The sequence below is a fragment of the Pristiophorus japonicus genome, chromosome 16 (assembly GCF_044704955.1).
Source record: "Pristiophorus japonicus isolate sPriJap1 chromosome 16, sPriJap1.hap1, whole genome shotgun sequence".
NCBI lineage: Eukaryota > Metazoa > Chordata > Chondrichthyes > Pristiophoridae > Pristiophorus > Pristiophorus japonicus.
The window spans coordinates 120,642,485-120,663,085 of NC_091992.1; the positions used below are offsets into that span (position 1 = coordinate 120,642,485).

Consider the following 20,601-nt stretch of genomic DNA (forward strand, 5'->3'; position numbering starts at 1 on the left):
CAACCTGATCTGCTTAAATCACTGGCATTCCACCAAGATTTTTCTATTCAGAATGGTTGAGACACAGCTGCCCCCCAGCGAAATGCTTCACTTGCTCAAGCCGTTTGTTGTGAGATTCCTGTGGAAAATGAGCTGCGTGGGGACTTTATTTCCAGAACCTAATTTTCCAGTGAAAGGTGGAGGAACTGTTTGCTTTGGATTGGCTCCATTGGGAATAGTTTAGGTTCGCAGTATTTTTGAATTTGTTTTATAGGAGCGGTCTCAGAACATCAAACGAGCGACTTGCAGTACTGGAAGAATTTGGTCTTCGTAACCTTATCGCTTTTTAAAAAAAAACGTCAGAACCCATTTTACAACGCAAGTTGAATGGGGTTCGTCACTCGAGAGTACAGATTGCACTTTACCGTGTGCGATTAAACTGTGCAGCTGAACTTTCCTGTTGTGCGTCTGGAAGTCTGAGCACTGTGCTTTGAAACTGTGGTAACACCTTCAAAAGCATGACATCTTTTGTTTAATTTGTTTTACTCAAGAGCATAAATCTCAAATCCATATCCCTACAGTCAGTGCAGATCAAATATGGCTTATCTAAGAATGGTATTTTGATGTTCTATTGAGTGTTGCTAGGCGCCATCTCATTTTGGCAGTCTGAAAACTAGCAAATCACAATTTTCCATTTAGCCTTTAAATACAAGTATTTAGCCCTTTTACTCCCAAGGATTTGGATAAATTTCCCTGTCGGTTAGTCGACGGTTGATTAATAGTGTGGGACCAATGTCGTTAGAGGTCATGTTTTTGTTCAGTAGTTTGAATCAGTTAACAAAAAGTCAACACAATTTTACGCACTGGGAACGCGCCAATCAGGCCGCATATTGAAAATGGCGGGGGGGAATCCCACACAAATATTCTCGCAAACTTCAAACGTGGAATCAGTTGTTTACATTTGCTCAATGCCCATTCAGCTGAGAAGCACAAGGGGCTTTATATTTACACAATGACGGAACAGGGAAGGTTGCCAGTTATACCTACGCCATTGACAGCACCGGAGCTAGCTTGGCTGCAGTTCCAATATTCTGCTGCACCTGACTCCCTTTCTGAGCAAGTTCTGCAGGCTGGAGTCTGGCATTCCGACTGCACTCAAAGTCCCTTCCAGTTGAAAGATTGGATGTCAGCCAAACCCAACTAAATAGAATAAGTGCGTTGCTGAAACCTCAAAGAACACTTTTAACTCATTCACCGCCCAAGTCACAGATACCACTCCAGTCCAATGTTCACACCAATGGGCATTTTCTTTTGTCCATAGCAAGCGGCAGTATGAAGGACCATAGCAGAGTACGAGCCGGTAGATGCCGGTGCCCAATAGTGAGAGATGCAGCGGGTTACGTGCTGGGATGGGTAGAGAGCGCCAATTAAAAGCCCCACATTGAATTTGCTTCTTCATTACAAACAAAGACTTGTATTTATATAGCGCCTTTCATGTCCACTGGACATCTCAAAGCGCTTTACAGCCAATGAAGTGTTTTTGGAGTGTAGTCACTGTTGTAATGTGAGAATCAAGAGAAGTTCATTTTGTTATTTACATTAGACATTTTGGTTGAATTTTATGTTTTTTTTGTTTTTTCCTGACTCAGTTGGCAGAAAATAATTTCAAATTGATCCTCAGACTGTTTGGTCTCGATATTAACCCCTCCATGACAGGCGGGAGGGGGTTGGGGGTTAAAAATGAACAAGTGGGTTGGTCTGTAACCACTCTTTGCTGTCGCGATAGACAACCTCCCCCCCCCCCCACCCCCCAATTCCCGCCTCCCTTCCCCTCACCCAAGCTCCAATGCCCAATCTCTCCCTCCCTCCCTCCGATTGTCGGGAACCGTTGCGGACCTCCAGCCGCTGTTTCCCGCCCTGTCAATTTGGGCGGCTGCCGGGAGGGAAGCGGAAGGAGGAAATGATAATGAGGTCGTCCGTTAAAATCAGCGGGACTGACGCATTCCTTGGATTTCTGGATTTCAACTCACTATCGTGCTGCCTCGCAAACACTGGCCCATTTATGTTCATTACGGAACTTAAAGAAAGCAGGGAAGAAGAAACTGCCATTTGGCCCATCAAGCCCAATCTTTCCACAGACGTTATACAATCTACTGTTGGAATTGTGCCCACCTCACGTTAGCCCTGTTCATTGTTGCTGCACCAATTAAACAACTACACCTGTCTACTTAGTAATTACAAACAACACACATTTTGAAAAAGATCGTTTATCAAAGATTGTGTCATTTTTGTTGGGAGGGGAAATTGCCTGACATGAACTACAATACTAGCGACCCCAATTTAAAGGATAGAGATAAATAGCTCTGAAATCTCAACGTGGATCTAACTTCAAGAGAGGCAGTGGCCCTGAAATCACTAATGGGATACCGGAACACGCATTCATGTCTCCTGTTCCCACACGGACATTAACCCATTGTTTTAATTAATGCCTCTGGGAAATAGTGGAGAGTGTAGTCTCAAACCAACACATGAAGTGTGTGTACACTCGTATCCCAGAGCGTAATTATAAGGCGGTAAGAATGATGTAAGATGGTCTGTTTACTCGAGTGCAGTGACACAGCAAATTCAGCCCTGCATCAGTTTTAACATCTTCCTCCCAACAGAATGCTGGTCCTTTTTCAATGCTTTCTGCAGTTCCTCAGCAGAAATTAGGGAGCAATTCCTCTGAATCGAATGCTGTGGAGAAGCAGATCATTTTTTCCAATACCGACTACAAATTCCACTGCTAAAACATTTTTAAAATCTGTGTCTCAGATCATTCTTTCCTGTTTTTAAATTAATTCCTCACATTTTACAGCGATGCTCATTACTATTAAACATAATCATTTCTTACAGGGCTCTTTACCTAAGGAAGGATATGCTTGCCATAGAGGAAGTGCAACAAAGGTTCACCAGACTAATTCCTGGGATGGGGGGGGGAGGGGGGATTATCCTATGAGGAGAGATTGAGTAGACTGGGCCTATATTCCCTCGAGTTTAGAAGAGTGAGAGGTGATCTCATTGTAACATATGAAGTTCTTACAGGGCTTGACAGGGTAGATGCAGGGAGGATGTTTCCCCTGGTTCGGGAGTCTAGAACCAGGGGTCACAGTCTCAAAATAAGGGGTCGGCCATTTAGGACTGAGATGAGAAAAAAATCTCTTCACTCTGAGGGTTGTGAATCTTTGGAATTCCCTACCTCAGAGGGCTGTGGATGCTGAGTCATCGGGTATATTCAAGAAAGAGATCGATAGATTTTTGGATATTAAGGGAATTAAGGGATATGGGACTTAGTGCAGGAAAGTGGAGTTGAGGAAAAAGATCAGCCATGATCTTACTGAATGGCGGAGCAGGCTCAAAGGGCTGAATGGCCTACTCCTGCTCCTATTTCTTATGTTCTTATGACCATTTGCAAATCAAGGACCACATTCAGACTGGTCACCCCTCCAAATACCTCCTTCTTTGGCTCAGCATTTAGTTTCAACTTACGCCTCAATGGGCCGAAAATTGCGGTTGGAGGCTTCCTTCGTACGAATGCCTCTGACCCGAGAAAAATCTACGAAAATACCCATTGGTCCCGGAGGAACGTAGGATTCCAGTCGGAGGCCTTCATTCGCTGCGCAGCGTACGTACACATGCTGGAGTCACGTGAGCCTGGACTACCAATCACTATCTAGTATTCTCATGGATAATAATGGGAACTCTGTTTGTCCCATTACTATCAATGAGAATCCCCCCGAAAACACAGCATAATAATTTTTTTTTTTAAACTCTTATTTAAAATTAATTAAATGCAATTAAATGTTTTGAGAAAAAGCAGTATTTTTGGGAATTTTTTAAAAAATGTGTTTTAATATAGGGTTAAAAATTAAATTACCTTAATGGACAGGGTTTTTAATATAAGCATGAATGATTCAATTTAATGTTTCTATGTTTTAAAAAAGTGTTTGAAGAACATTCTCTGGGCAAGATTTGGGCAAAGAGCCCAATCGCTGCCGCGCGGATATCCTTCCTGCGGGGAGGCATAGATTCTGTCTAAACAAATTTTGACAGATCGGAAAAGCCGGTTCTCGGCGCATGCGCATTGCGTGCCGAGAACCGACTTTTGCAAGGCCTCACCGGGTGCGAGTGCACATCGGACGGACCCAGCGAGGCCGCAATTTGCGGCCCAACGAACGCCTTGGAATTTTTTTTGCGATATTAAAGGTGCTATACAAACGCAAGTTGTTGGCCGACCAATTGAGCTGAAATATTGATACAATTCCACTGAGTTGTTCAGTACTGTGTTCTTGTACTTCTTGTGAACCACTTGTTATTTTGAAAATCTATTTTTAAAAAAATGACATTTGAAACAAAAATTGGGGAGTTCATTTATACAGGAAATGATACAATTCTTAAGTCAGTCAATCAGACAGGAATCTGTGTAATTTCTAAAAAAAAAATTTGACTTCCTGCAATTTCTGGCATTAAATAAAAGCAAAACTACCCACATTATATTTCGACCCATTTAACTGAAAGTAGAATTAGATATGGAAAACCCTTAAGGGCTGATATTTTCCGCAGCCAGCTTAAAAGGCCACACATAAAGTTGCTATTTTCAGCTTTGTACCAGAGATCAACTTGTCAAAATAGGCAGCTTGAAGCGAAATACATTAAAGCCCATACTTCAAGTACATAAAATACACCACTGGTCAAGTCTTCAGCAGTCCCGCACCAGTCTGTTTTCAAATATACATTTATACACAAAGTAAAAGGGAACTCTTCACAGTTAACCCTACTGAAAAGTTGAGGGGTAACCTGCCAAATCCTGTTGGCCTTCGGAGAGATATCAAAAATCCATAAACCCCTCCCAGCAGATAACAGTTGTCTACATAACAAAACTGGACAGAGAACAGCTGTCACATTGTATAATAGTGGAATGTTTATTCCACAGAACTAAGAAAATGACAGCACAGAAGGAGGCCACTCGGCCCATCGAAAACTAATCCCAGTGCCTCCATCTTCCTCTGCTTCAAATAAGCATCCAATTTTCCCTCAAAATATCCAATGGCTGTTGCTAATACAGGCAAAACTCATAGTTATGAAGTAATTTCCTTTTAAAAGGACAGATGTTATACACAACATGCATTTTCAGTATCGCTTACCTTGTGCAGCGCAGAACTGAGTAAGTGGTATATTATTCTTGTGAAACATTAGACCAATACCACATCAGCCTGATCCGGTAGTGCGGTGATTGTTAAAGACTCCGTGATACTACTTGAAGAGGTGTAGGGAGCTCTCCTTGTGTCTTGGCTAATATTCCTTCCTCAATCAATACTACCACAAAAGGAATTAAGCGACTACATATCAACCATCACTGTACTTCAAAACAATTTATTGCACATGAATGGCTTTGCAATGGAATGAAAAAGACAGAAAGAACTTTAATTTTATATATTGTCTTTCACAACCTCAGGACGTCCCAAAGCACTTTACAGCCAAGAAAGTTCTTCTGAACTGTTTGTTGTCGGAAAAATGACAGTGAATTTGCACACAGCAAGTTCCCAAAAACAGCAAGGGGATAATGACGAGATAATCTGTTTTAGTGATGTTGGTTGAAGGATAACTATTGACCAGGAAACTGGGGAGAACTCCCTTGCTCTTTTTCAAATTAAGCCATGGGATCTTTTACATCCACCTGAGGCTTCATCGAGACTATCTATGCCTGATTTAACATTCAGTGTCTAGTCAATTCTCATTCACCCGAGATCCTCCTGTGCACTGTGAATGTGTGTGTAATCAAACTACCTCTACAGTTCTAAAATTGTAACAAATATGCTGAGTGCTAAAATAGCACCAGTCTCAGGCAAAAAAGTTCCACTTGTTTTAGTTGTGAAGAGAATGGGGAAAGCATTTAGAAATTCCAGGAATTAGAGAACATGGAAAAAGAGCAGACATTTGCAACTCATTAATCTTCTTACCACTGGGCACTGAAGTCAACAAACTCTTTGGAGAATCTGTCAGCCGGAAGCAGTGGAGAAGGCTCTTCCACCACCTGTTTAAGTTGCTGGAAAGGCGTGCCCCAGGAATCGTACGGGAATCTTAAGATCGCCATCTCAATCTAAACAGAACAGGCAGTGTTAATGTACTCGCGGTCCACAGTATTCAGCAACACAAGAATCCTCGCAGTACCGTGGGTCGATTGAGGCACTGGTGAAATCGTTTAAAAGTGGCAAAATATCAAATAGTACACAGAGAGGAAATGCTACTATGACTAAAACATGAACTGCATGATATTTGTACCACAAATTATCACAGGGTCAAGATCCTGAAGCTCCCTACTCAACAGTACTGTGGGAGCACCTTCCTCACATGGACTTGGGTGGAGGAATGCAGCTCAGCACCACCCTCTTAAGGAAAAGGAGGGATGGGCAATAAATGTCAGCCTTGCCAGCGATGCCCCTTGGATCCAGGCCTAGTTAAAAATCCATTTCCTTTGGTTGAGATCTGTTTGAATAATTGCTCACTTCCAGTGAGCTGGTGGAGGGAGGAGGAGGGAGAGTTAAGGAGTTGGGCCTGCTGATTATTTCAGCGCACAATTTTATTTAAAGGTAAAACGTTTCCAGGCCGAATTTTCTGCTTCAAAACACTCTCGGAGTGCAGCCTCAAAACAAACAGTTCCATCTGCATAGGAACAGGCCCCTCCGACCCTAGGTTAGTGCAACTCTCCAGGGGGAGGCCAGGGCACCGGCTGCCTGTATACAGCCAGGACTGGCCGGGGGTGGGCAATCGCCAGGGCAGGTGGAAGTCTCCCAGGCCCCAGCAGAAAATTCAGGCCTCCGAGCTTCAGACTGGGAGCAGCTACTGACTTGAAAAACAGTGCTGGTTAGGCTGCAGTTCAAGTTTCCGATAAAATTAATCTGCATAATCCCAAATGTAAAATCTTCAGTGAACCATCGCAATCGGGCGGTGGAAATTCTCATTGCTCAAAGACAGCCAGCTGCAAAAATACAAGCTAGAGCACTCTAACAGCTACGTCATCAGAGATAGCCTGTGGAGGGCTATTTGCAAAATCGACCAAGTGATTCGAGAAACGGGAGAAAAGAGAGAAGGACAAAAGTATTCCTTGATACAAGAGTGGTGATCTGGTGCAGTTTGATTAATACAGCTGAAAATGTATTCTGGTTTCTCACCAGAAATAAGCATTTTTAAATAAGAGTGCCCAGTCCTTCGCCTGTGGGTAACTTGATTTAAAATGACTGAAAATGATTTTAAAGAAACACTATACTGAACCATGTAATGGTTTTATTGGTGCACACAAGGCAGTTTCTTAGACAATTAATTACTTTTGGTATGAAAATCTTAACCAGTGCCTGTGCTCCAAAGAAAATGAAAGAGAACCAGTACAATCTCGCACCAGTCCGCCCGCATTAGCGATCGCTTTAACGAACAGGCCCTCGGGTTTATATCAAATCAATCAGTTGATGCAATTAACAGTTCCAACATCAGAATTGTGAATTACTGAACATTTACCATTCAGCTCCAGACAAACCAAACACAATGTAAACCCCCCCCCCCACCACCACCCGCTTTTTTCCCTCTTTCCCACGGCAGCTAGTAATGATTCCCCCATTCACTCTCCATCTAGGCTCATCTTTTGTTTCCGAACTTGTGCCATTGCCATCTCATTTTTGCCCATTATCCCTTTTGTCCCTCTAATCTCTCCTGCCTTCCACCCGAACACAGACCTTCCCTTTTGTTCATTCCTCCCCTCCCCCTTTCAGTGTCCCTGCACTTCCTTATGAATCTGTTACATCTCAAACTTTTCCCGTTCTGACGAAGGGTCACACAGACCTAAAACATTAACTCTGCCTGAACCACAGAGATTTCCAGCATTTTTTGCTTTTATAACAATGGAGTAGAGTTTCCGCAATCAGGAACTAGTGCTTGAAATAGCGCTGGTTAGGCTACAGTTCAAGTTTCCGGTAAAATAAATTTTAATGGGGGTATGGTCAGCTTTGGGGGCGGGGCCTGATTCAGGCACATTGAATGTTGAACCATTGTAAAACATTGTGGAAAAAACAAACGCAAGTGGTTTTGGGCGTAACTCGCTTATGTTTAAAAGTTCCCGATTCTTTGCGCGATTCGCCCAGATAGTGCTGATGTTACTGGTATTAAAGAGCAGAAACTCTACCCCAAAGTTCCGTCTGGTCAGCAGCCACCTCCACAGCTGGAGGCTAAAACTGAAAAAGGTTTTTGAAAACTTTGAAAGAGGAGAGAGTTATTTATTTCTATCCTTTGAACCAGGTAAACTGCAGTGAGGGAAACGAAAATACCGGCAAGGCTGTCCAGAAATCCCTGGTTAACATCAAAGCTCAGAAGGGAATGTGAGCAAACAGAAGGTGGCAGTATGCAAATGTCATCCAAACTGGTCACTTGAAAACCAAATAAAGCAGCCCCTTAGAGGGATCCTGTAGAACAGGTCATTATTCTTCAGTCCAGATTAATCTACTGTCGTCACAAAGAGCTCTCATGTTATCCAGTTGTTTCCGAGAAAGGCTTTGTTCGAGCCATCAATAATTGCTTTGAATTTTGTCTATTTTCCGGAGGCCTGTGCACAATTGTTTAAAGGTAAACTCATACAGGATTTCAAGCAATGATTAATTAACACAGGATACAATGACTTGTTGCTCTCCTCTTAAACACCCGTAAATTGACCAAATCCCAGGTCTAATGCTGAATCATCTCGAGGGTAAACACTTACCATGGTGATTCCCAGACTCCAGATGTCAGACTTGACACTGTAGCCCTTCTGGTTCACCTCGGGGTTAATCCTCTCTGGCTGTAGAAAGAGACAAGATTCGACAGTTCAGCAGGTGACTCAGCTCCCTGCATTCAACACCCCCTACCGTTCAACACCAGGAACATCTGTCCTACAAAAGGGCCCTCAGCTACAGCCGTGACCAAAGATAATGGATGATAAAGCCTAGTGCCATTTCTCGGGAGTGAAGCGTGCTCCTTACATCAAAGGGTTTCTATAGAGATTGTACCGTCACACCATTGCTGTACAGATCACAGCTTCCGCTGGTGAAACGGGATTTTTATTGATCTATTCAAAAGATAAATTTTTTTGAAGCAGTTCAAAACACGAAAACTTAATAAAAAAAGAGTCACCAACTCTTCCGAGAACGGAAATATATATATTTTTTCAGGCAATTTCTCCTCCCACACAATTTCTCCCAGGGCACTCACACTAGTCAACCATTGCCGATCATTCTCTGTATTACAACTGGTGTACGGAGGGACTCATACTGTGCACCCCCTCTCATACTGGAAGCAAAGTCATGAAAGCTTATCAAAAGCAACTTTAACTCAAGTCTCCCAGCTAAAACCCAGTGCTCTGGTGCTGTAGACCCATAAAATAATATAGTTTTAAGACGATGCACTTTGAAATTTTGGTTCTGCAGTGATAGGGACTTTGGAATTACCCAGAGGTCAGCATTCCCTAACAGGTGGGGCAGCAACTCCCAGAGACAGCGCCGTCAACACATGCTCCAATCCAGAGATCTGCCTGGTTTTAGAGTTCTGGCTTAAAAGAAAGATTTGCATTTATATAGTGCTTTTCACGGCCACCAGACATCCCAAAGCATTTTACAGCTACTTCTTTTGAAGTATCGTCACTGTTGTAATGTAGGAAACGCGGCAGCCAATTTGCGTACAACAAACAGCAGTATGATAATGACCAGTTAATCTGTTTTAATGATACTGATTGAGGGATAAATATCAGCCAGGACACCAGGATAACTCCCCTGCTCTTCTTCAAAATAGCGCCATGGGATCTTTTACATCCACCCGAGAGCAGACGGGGCCTCGATTTAACGTCTTATCCAAACGACGGCATCTCCGACAGCGTAGCACTCCCTCAGCACTGTACTGGGAGTGTCAACCTAGATTTTTGTGCTCAGGTCTCTGAAGCAGGACACTGCTCAGCTGAACTTTTGAAATGAGCTTTTCCTGGTACGTGCTGTTACTGGCGACCTGACTGACCATGTAAGGACAGCGGCTACACTGAGCACACCGTCTGTTATTTACTGAGGGTAACTAATACTTTACGCTAGGTCACCTTATGTGACAGTCCTAACATGACTAGTTGCTAGGCTTATAAGGATGCTCTTAAAAATTGTCATTCTGATGTCAAACATACGGGCCGAGAAATTCGACGTCCGCCCAAAACAGACGCGATGTCAGCGGAGTGGCCACTCTGCCCGCCCATTCATGCTGGCCTGAGGCCCCGAATCAAAATGGACCCAGGTTAGCTCTCCACATCGTGGTTGAAGGGTGTAAGGAGTTTTACTTACAGCCATGTAAGGCTTGCAGCCCGCATCCATGGTTTTAGCTACCGAATCCACCAGATAGCCACTAATGCCAAAGTCGCACATCTTCACCTGGCCTTGTACGTTAATCAGGACGTTGGATGGCTTCACGTCTGAAAGAAAAGACAATGGTTTATGCAACACCCATGCTTGTTCAAAACAGATTGAGCCAGAGCGAGCGGAGAGCAAGCGCTCGCTATACTCGAGCAGTTTTTAGAAAAAAGATTAGAGATGTTCCAACAGTTTGTTACAGGTACATCGATCATGCTTATGATGTACCAACAAGGACACAAGTTAACTTACAGTCTTCAGGAAGGGCGTGAAAGCTTTGGAGAGGATACAGATTTACTAGAATGGTTCCAGGGATGAGGGATTACAGTTATGTGGAGAAGCTGGGGTTGTTCTTAGAGCAGAGAAGGCCAAGAGGAGATTTGAGTGAGGTGTTTAAAATCATGAAGGATTTAGATAAGAGTAAATAAAGAGAATCTTTTTCCAATGGCTGAAGGGTCGATAACCAAAGGACACATTAAAGCTGACTGGCAAAAGAACCAGAGACAAACATGAGGAAAAACCTTTTTACACAAGGGGTTAGGTTCTGGAATGCACAGCCTGGAAGGGTGGTGGATATAGATTCAATTGCAGCTTTCAAAGGTGAATTGGATAAATACAAAAGGAGGAGAAAAAATTGCAAGGCAATGGGAAAGAGCCGGCACAGACCCGATGGGCCGAATGGCGTCCTTCTGTGCTGTACTATTCCATTGTTCAAGATAAAAATGTGATCTTCCCAAGTCCCAAAGATAACTGAATGTCAACTTTGAACTTGGGTATGTTATTGATGCAATGTTGGAGGGGCAGGGGGAGCTTGGTACCGAGTTAAGTCCAAGGTCAGATGTAGCTGCCCAACAGGTTCACCATTTGTTTTCCATGTTACAATCTATGCAATTTAACTTTGGAATAGCCCTAGCAGAACTGGAACCATGGTGCATTTGATCGCCCACACTTATCTTTATAATCTTCAACTTGTTGCAATTTGGAGCCCGTGCCTGGTGTTCATAGTCCCAGTTACATAGCCTGCGTATATCCACACTATCCATGCATTTTAGCATAAAAGAGGCCAGGAGCACGAGCTACTTGCTGAACAGATTACCACATTTTACATGACCATCTATCAATACCGTAGGCAAGGTTAGCTACAATAAATTGATTAGGCTTGGAGAAATGCTTAGTAGAGACAATCATAGATTGTGTGCTTACACGCACAGGATGCATCAGTGTGTTTGAGGTTACGCCATATTAATTGCATTGGAAATGCATGCAAACCCACCACGTTCACCCTCCCTGGTGAAAGTTTAATATGACTTGTCCGTATAAGGGGGAGGCTTTGCTGCAATGTGTGTAGGGTACAGAAACTTATAGATCTATTACACAAGTGTCAATTCAGCAAATGGCAGCCTAGAAATTCCTTGTCGCCGCTTTTAATCTGCTAAATGGGGGCAGGGAACGATCCCAGTGCTTGAAGGCGGAGTCCCGAGGACCGCGAGGAGTTAGTCCTCGGGCCTCAAGTAAATATTCAGAACAAACGGCCGGCGCATGTCGCGCCTCCACGTAAAGCATTCAATCTCCGGTCATCCGGTAAATCCCGGGAGCTGGAGATGGGGTGCCTGATTGCAGCCAGCAAACATTCCGTGGAGCCGGGAGTGGCACGCTCCTGTTCCTCCTGGCTCCACAGAAGGGTTTATTTTTTTTATTTCACTTACCTGCTCAGTGGCGGCCTTTGGACAGGCTGCCTCCGCCTCCTGAAAACCTGAGCGAGGCAGGAACAAGGCCCGCTCTGCTCAGGGAAGCCTGAATTCTTGCCAGGGTCCTTAAACCCATCTGTGCAATAGGTAGGCCCCTCATTAGCAAAGGCAGGGGGCCTAGCCCGATTTAGGCGCCCATCTGAAAAATAGCCCAATCTAATTTTTGGGTCGCATGTTCTTGGGACGCAGGACATTGTGCTCCATAATTTGGCTCATTTTGTGCCCGTAGATTTATATCTTTGGCACCTCTGTGCTTCCTTTCTTTCCTTGTGGTTTTTTGAAATGGGATTTCTCAAGAGTAAGCTCTGGAACTCCCTCCCTAAACCTTTCTTTCCTCCTTTAAAGACACTCCTTAAAATCTTTGACCAAGTTTTCGGTCACCTGCCATAATTTCTTCTTTTGGGTCTCGGTATCAAATGTATTTATTTTTTTGTCTTATAACACTCCTGTGAAGCACCTTGGGACGTTTTACTGAGTTAAAGGTGCCATATAAATACAAGTTGCTGTTGTTGTTGTTGTTGTTGTTGAGTAAGCAACTTTTGTACCAGACGTTACTGAAAGTCAATATACAGTATTGTGTGCAGTTTTGGTCTCCTAATCTGAGGAAGGACATTCTTGCTATTGAGGGAGTTCAGCGAAGGTTCACCAGACTGATTCCCGGGATGGCAGGACTGACATGAAGAAAGACTGGATCGATTAGGCTTATATTCACTGGAATTTAGAAGAATGAGAGGGGATCTCATAGAAGCATATAAAATTCTGACGGGATTGGACAGGTTAGATGCAGGAAGAATGTTCCCGATGTTGGGGAAGTCCAGAACCAGGGGTCACAGTCTAAGGATAAGGGGTAAGCCATTTAGGATCGAGATGAGGAGAAACTTTTTCATCCAGAGAATTGTGAACCTGTGGAATTCTCTACCACAGAAAATTGTTGAGGCCAGTTCGTTTGATATATTCAAAAGAGAGTTAGATGTGGCCCTTACGGCTAAAGGGATCAGGGGGTATGGAGAGAAAGCAGGAATGGGGTACTGAAGTTGCATGATCAGCCATAATCATATTGCATGCTGGTGCAGGCTCAAAGGGCCAAATGGCCTACTCCTGCACCTATTTTCTCTGTTTCTATGTTACAATGCAAAGACTATGATAATATCGCTGGGTAGCAGTGCATTCAAAAAGGGAGAAAGAGCAAAACTCTATTATACCTCTATTTGGAAAACAAAAAAACCATTACCCAGCTCGCCCAAAGGAAGCAAAGCAAGAGTATTCATTTACTACAACGATCGCAATCACTCTAAACCTTTTATCTCTACAGCAGCAGGTCTCATATTCAGACCCAATTTAATAACACGATCCCCACTTCATTCTTGCCCTGTTAGATGCCCAGATGCTGCAGACTGTTGAAGGCAGTTTAGCATTGAAAACGCACCTCTGTGTATCACAGACAGCTTACTGTGTAGATGTTCCAAGGCCTTCACGATCTGTAAAACAAGTCCAGTGCGGGTCAGCTACAAGACTACAGAGTGATACAATCACAACATTTGTTGAGCTGTGGGATACTGCTGATTAAATTGCCAAGAGAATCAACTCAATGCAAACATGAAGACTTCGGCAAGGCTGGATGAGGAAGGGTCAGGTCTCCATTAGCTCCATTGGAACAGGGAACGCTACATTGACTCAAGTTAAAATTCCAACATGTAAAGGATACAAAAAGCTACACGGGAGCATTCTTCACAAATGGAGGCCCTCTATACAGTTTCTCAAAACTAAGGCCTAGAAATTCGGGGGGATGGGTAGGGGGGGAGCGCTAACGGCAGGCGCGACACTGCTCACGACTCTCGGCAAATTCAGCGGGTGTTTAGCGGTGGCGGTAACCTGAGCGACCCGCTCCGCCGGCGATGCTGACGTCATTATCGTGCGCAGCACCCGGGCCCTACATTGGGTATCGCCCGCTGAAGCTGCGCCGGGCGAGGACAGCGACAGGTCCAGGGGACACATACCGGGGAGGTCAGCCGCTAGCGGGGCGCAACTTAAAGGGGAGGTGTAAAAAATAAAAAAAATAAAAAAATCCTCAGATTTTTTTTCTGCACCCTGTTTCGATCGTGGGGTCCAAGCCGCAATCGGTCAGCTCTGCTCGAGTGCCAGGCTGTTGGCACTGTGCCGCCCCCACCCCCGGCCGTCCAGGTATGACCCTTCTTTGGCTTCAGAGTATACAGCTTGGACCCTTCCCCGTAATGAAGGGCAGAGCCGCTGCTACGCGGCAGCGCCATACAGCCCTGCGTGTCGTGCGGCTGAGCCATGCGCCCCGCTCCCTCCCCAGAAAGGAAGTGGAACGCTTTATTTAGCGATTCCACTTCCTTTCGGGGGCAGTAACTCCAATTTCTCACGAGAGGCAAGACTTCTGCGCCTGGCGCAAAGTCTCACGCCTTGCGAGTGTTACCCCGCCACACAATCTTTCCCCGTAAGTATCTGGATTTTCACCTATTAATTACCGAGCGGATTTGATCTGTGGGTGCAGATGGAATACGGCATAGAAGGAGTTAACAATATTAAAGAGGGACTCACAGAAACTGCTATTTTTCCGAGGATGTCTTCAGGGATATCCATTCCTTTGTCTATCACTTGTTTATAAAACTTGTCCAGCGAGGTGTCCATTAGCTCCATGCAAATCCACACATCGCCCTGCAACAAAGGGAAACAAACAAAGCTGCAATAGTTTCCCGTACACACACAAACAAACCATCAAGACTGTAGTTTGATTAAAGGAAGTAGAATGAACAGTATTTTCAATATATTTGGACAGCTGCAAGATTGGGGTAGACTGCTCATTTGGTCTTAAGTGGAAGGGGTGTAACAAATTCTTTAAGCCTTGATTACTCTCCTGGGCTTTGAAGCTGAACTTGGATATGTCAGGATGTCAAACTGATATAGAGCCTGAAGATTTGTCTGCAAAATTCCTCTTCCAGCACATTTCGACAGGCCGCATGGCCAAGGTTTTTAAGAACTGGAAACGTTTCACATCATCAAGCCAAAACTCATCCATCCATTGAGCAAGGTGTCCAGATCTAATCAAACCCTTTCAGGAAGAGCGCAGTAAGTGACCAAAAACAATCAGAGTAATTATTTGCACTCGTTTTTTGAGCGTCCTTCTGCACGCCCTGATTCCGACGCCTACGCAAGCACACACCACTCGACTACTCGAGCCCGACAACGGAAGTCGGCCGTGTATTGTGAGCTGCAACCGTGCCACGTGGAGCTGCCGCTAGCTTTCGGATTAACTTCAGGACTTTTGCCTAGAATATCGCTGTGATTATCTACACAAACATTGTCGCTGCCTTCTGTGGGAGAGAAAACATTGGAGGAGGGAGAGGGAGAGAGAGAGAGGGAGAGAGAGAGAGAGGGAGAGAGAGAGAGAGAGAGGGAGAGAGAGAGAGAGGGAGAGAGAGAGAGAGAGGGAGAGAGAGAGAGGGGGAGAGAGAGAGGGGGAGAGAGAGAGGGGGAGAGAGAGAGGGAGAGAGGGAGGGAGAGAGGGAGGGAGAGAGAGAGGGAGAGAGAGAGGGAGAGAGAAAGGGAGAGAGAAAGGGAGAGAGAAAGGCGGAAGAGGAGAGAGAGAGAGAGAGAGAGAGAGACGGGGGGGGGGGGGGGGGAAGAGGAGAGACTGGGGGGGGGGGGGATTAAGGAACTTGGGCAGGGAGGGGAGAGCTCTATCCTGTCTGGAGTCGACAGTCAGAATGGCTCGAATTACACTTTGCAAAGTTACTCAGAACTTGGGCTGGGCGGTTCTAATTAAACATTCCAGAGATACTGCTGGGTGTGTCTTATCCTCCAAAGGGACCAATCACCAATCAGGTCATGTGATCATGGAGGGCAATCGGAGCATTTGCTAGCGCAAATAAGCGCGTCCAAAAATAATGCCCGACTAAGAAAAGGATCAATAACAAAAAATATAATTTGTGAGATAACACTATTCATCACCTGAAAATTATTAGAAAGCCCTTGACTTACATTTTCAAGAGCATTGCTATATTTTAAAAACAGAGAGAAAAGAATTTCATAAGGGTGTGCATCTCCTCTCCCCACCTCTCCAAGAATGCAGAGCCCAGGTCATGACATCATGCGACTCATCTAGAGATAAATTGTTGTCAGATTACACCGAGGCATCAACAAACACGGCCGCTGGGCTGGCCACCAACATGGGATATATTCCAACAGTTCATCTGATAAGCCCCTCAGATGGACCTTCACATATGGACAATGGGCGTGGGGCGAAGCACGACTGCGCTGTCAAAGAGCCAGCAGAGGCACGACGGGCCAAATGGCCTCCTTCTGTGCTGTAAGTTTCCATGATTCATTAAAAGTGCAGACACTGATTCGAGCTCAAGAACCAAACACTATGAATGGAATGAGAAGCTTTGGAACTGTTGGAACCAAAAGTGTCGGAAATTCAGAGTTTCAAAATAAACACACAGCAAAAGGTTCAAATGGGGCGAGAAGATCACTTAAACCAGTCGAGTTCTGTTGTTTTCTCAACACCTAATATGGCAGCTGGAATCACTGTTAAAATGTCGTCCATGACTTCAACAGAAATGTATCTATTGCAAACATCGGGTTTGTACAACAACTGGTACAACTTCTAACTGCAGTTTTTATATTTTAGCACAAATATTATCCAAATGTGCTGGTCTAACTTAGGGGCTTATAAAATTGGAAGCTCAGCCCACCTCCCCAAACACATGACAAAGCCGGCAGAATTACCTCACGAAAAAGTGCTCCATAAAAGGTGACGGTAAAGGGACAGTCCACAGTGCGCATAGAGATATCAAGGTCCATCAGCAAGCGCTTCTGCTCTTGGCTATTCACTGTGGCACGGATCCTCTGGAAAAAATAAAACATTTGGGTGTTACAAAGTAGAGGAAAAAGCGGAGGGAGAGGCTCAGGATCCTTAAACATAGAAACATAGAAAATAGGTGCAGGAGTAGGCCATTCGGCCCTTTGAGCCTGCACCGCCATTCAATGAGTTCATGGCTGAACAAGCAACTTCAGTACCCCATTCCTGCTTTCTCGCCATATCCCTTGATCCCCCTAGTAGTAAGGACTACATCTAACTCCTTTTTGAATATATTTAGTGAATTGGCCTCAACAACTTTCTGTGGTCGAGAATTCCACAGGTTCACCACTCTCTGGGTGAAGAAGTTTCTCCTCATCTCGGTCCTAAATGGCTTACCCCTTATCCTTAGACTGTGACCCCTGGTTCTTCCTGCATCTAACCTGTCGAAACCCGTCAGAATTTTAAACGTTTCTATGAGGTCCCCTCTCATTCTTCTGAACTCCAGTGAATACAAGTTCCAGTTGATCCAGTCTTTCTTGATATGTCAGTCCCGCCATCCCGGGAATCAGTCTGGTGAACCTTCGCTGCACTCCCTCAATAGCAAGAATGTCCTTCCTCAGGTTAGGAGACCAAAATTGTACACAATACTCCAGGTGTGGCCTCAGCAAGGCCCTGTACAACTGTAGCAACACCTCCCTGCCCCTGTATTCAAATCCCCTCGCTATGAAGGCCAACATGCCATTTGCTTTCTTAACGGCCTGCTGTACCTGCATGCCAACCTTCAATGACTGATGTACCATGACACCCAGGTCTCGTTGCACCTCCCCTTTTCCTAATCTGTCACCATTCAGATAATAGTCTGTCTCTCTGTTTTTACCACCAAAATGGATAACCTCACATTTATCCACATTATACTTCATCTGCCATGCATTTGCTCACTCACCTAACCTATCCAAGTCGCTCTGCAGCCTCATAGCATCCTCCTCGCAGCTCACACTGCCATCCAACTTAGTGTCATCCGCAAATTTGGATATACTACATTTAATCCCCTCGTCTAAATCATTAATGTACAGTGTAAACAGCTGGGGCCCCAGCACAGAACCTTGCAGTACCCCACTAGTCACTGCCTGCCATTCTGAAAAGTACCCATTTACTCCTACACTTTGCTTCCTGTCTGACAACCAGTTCTCAATCCACGTCAGCACACTACCCCCAATCCCATGTGCTTTAACTTTGCACATTAATCTCTTGTGTGGGACCTTGTCGAAAGCCTTCTGAAAGTCCAAATACACCACATCAACTGGTTCTCCCTTGTCCACTCTACTGGAAACATCCTCAAAAAATTCCAGAAGATTTGTCAAGCATGATTTCCCTTTCACAAATCCATGCTGACTTGGACCTATCATGTCACCTCTTTCCAAATGCGCTGCTATGACATCCTTAATAATTGAGTCCATCATTTTACCCACTACCGATGTCAGGCTGACTGCTCTATAATTCCGTTTTCTCTCTCCCTCCTTTTTTAAAAAGTGGGGTTACATTGGCTACCCTCCACTCGATAGGAACTGATCCAAAGTCAATGGAATGTTGGAAAATGACTGTCAATGCATCCGCTATTTCCAAGGCCACCTCCTTATGTACTCTGGGATGCAGTCCATCAGGCCCTGGGGATTTATCAGCCTTCAATCCCATCAATTTCCCCAACACAATTTCCCGACTAATAAGGATTTCCCTCAGTTCCTCCTTCTTACTAGACCCTCTGACCCCTTTTATATCCGGAAGGTTGTTTGTGTCCTCCTTCGTGAATACCGAACCAAAGTAGTTGTTCAATTGGTCCGCCATTTCTTTGTTCCCAGTTATGACTTCCCCTGATTCTGACTGCAGGGGACCTACGTTTGTCTTTACTAACCTTTTTCTCTTTACATAGCTATAGAAACTTTTGCAATCCGTCTTAATGTTCCCTGCAAGCTTCTTCTCGTACTCCATTTTCCCTGCCCTAATCAAACCCTTTGTCCTCCTCTGCTGAGTTCTAAATTTCTCCCAGTACCCGGGTTCGCTGCTATTTCTGGCCAATTTGTATGCCACTTCCTTGGCTTTAATACTATCCCTGATTTCCCTTGATAGCCACGGTTGAGCCACCTTCCCTTTTTTATTTTTACGTAGACAGGAATGCACAATTGTTGTAGTTCATCCATGCGGTCTCTAAATGTCTGCCATTGCCCATCCACTGTCAACCCCTTAAGTATCATTCGCCAATCTATCCTAGCCAATTCATGCGTCATACCTTCAAAGTTACCCTTCTTTAAGTTCTGGACCATGGTCTCTGAATTAACTGTTTCATTCTCCATCCTAATGCAGAATTCCATCATATTATGGTCACTCTTCCTCAAGGGGCCTCGCACAACGAGATTGCTAATTAATCCTCTCTCATTACACAACACCCGGTCTAAGATGGTCTCCCCCCTAGTTGGTTCCTCGACATATTGGTCTAGAAAACCATCCCTTATGCACTCCAGGAAATCCTCCTCCACCATATTGCTTCCAATTTGGTTAGCCCAATCTATGTGCATATTAAAGTCACCCATTATAACTGCTGCATCCTTATTGCATGCACCCCTAATTTCCTGTTTGATGCCTTCCCCAACATCACTACTACTGTTTGGAGGTCTGTACACAACTCCCACTAACGTTTTTTGCCCTTTGGTGTTCTGCAGCTCTACCCATATAGATTCCACATCATCCAAGCTAATGTCCTTCCTAACTATTGCATTAATCTCCTCTTTAACCAGCAATGCTACCCCACCTCTTTTTCCTTTTATTCTATCCTTCCTGAATGTTGAATACCCCTGGATGTTGAGTTCCCAGCCCTGATCATCCTGGAGCCACGTCTCTGTAATCCCAATCACATCATATTTGTTAACATCTATTTGCACAGTTAATTCATCCACCTTATTACGGATACTCCTTGCATTAAGACACAAAGCCTTCAGGCTTGTTTTTTTAACACCCTTCGTCCTTTTAGAATTTTGCTGTACTGTGGCCCTTTTTGTTCTTTGCCTTGGGTTTCTCTGCCCTTCACTTTTCCTCATCTCCTTTCTGTTTTTTGCTTTTGTCTCCTTTTTGTTTCCCTCTGTCTCCCTGCATTGGTTCCCATCCCCCTGCCATATTAGTTTAACTCCGCCCCAACAGCACTAGCAAACACTCCCCCTAGGACATTGGTTCCGGTCCTGCCCAGGTGCAGACCGTCCGGTTTGTACTGGTCCCACCTCCCCCAGAACCGGTTCCAATGCCCCAGGAATTTGAATCCCTCCCTGCTGCACCACTGCTCAAGCCACGTATTCATCTGCGCTATCCTGCGATTCCTACTCTGACTAGCACGTGGTGTGACATTCAGGAAGGATAGAATAAAAGGAAAAGGAGGTGGGGTAGCATTGCTGGTTAAAGAGGAGATTAATGCAATAGTTAGGAAGGACATTAGCTTGGATGATGTGGAATCTATATGGGTAGAGCTGCAGAACACCAAAGGGAAAATTTTGGTGTGACGTCTCAGAGAGTCGTTCTCTGATCAGGTCAAAACACACCGTTGGCCAATGTCAATCGCAGCATT

At 44.7% G+C, this 20,601-nt stretch overlaps 1 protein-coding gene across 1 annotated transcript in view; it reads right to left on the reverse strand.

Moving 5' to 3' along the window:
- map2k6 (mitogen-activated protein kinase kinase 6) overlaps positions 1-20,601 on the reverse strand; it is a 122,183-nt gene that overhangs the window by 36,438 nt on the left and 65,144 nt on the right. Inside the window, exons 5-10 of the mRNA XM_070857764.1 lie at positions 16,922-17,041; positions 14,732-14,848; positions 13,596-13,647; positions 10,356-10,483; positions 8,762-8,839; positions 5,979-6,118 (exon numbers count right to left, since the gene is read on the reverse strand). Of these exons, the coding sequence (XP_070713865.1) occupies positions 5,979-6,118; positions 8,762-8,839; positions 10,356-10,483; positions 13,596-13,647; positions 14,732-14,848; positions 16,922-17,041 (635 nt within the window). The remainder of the gene's footprint in view (positions 1-5,978; positions 6,119-8,761; positions 8,840-10,355; positions 10,484-13,595; positions 13,648-14,731; positions 14,849-16,921; positions 17,042-20,601) is intronic.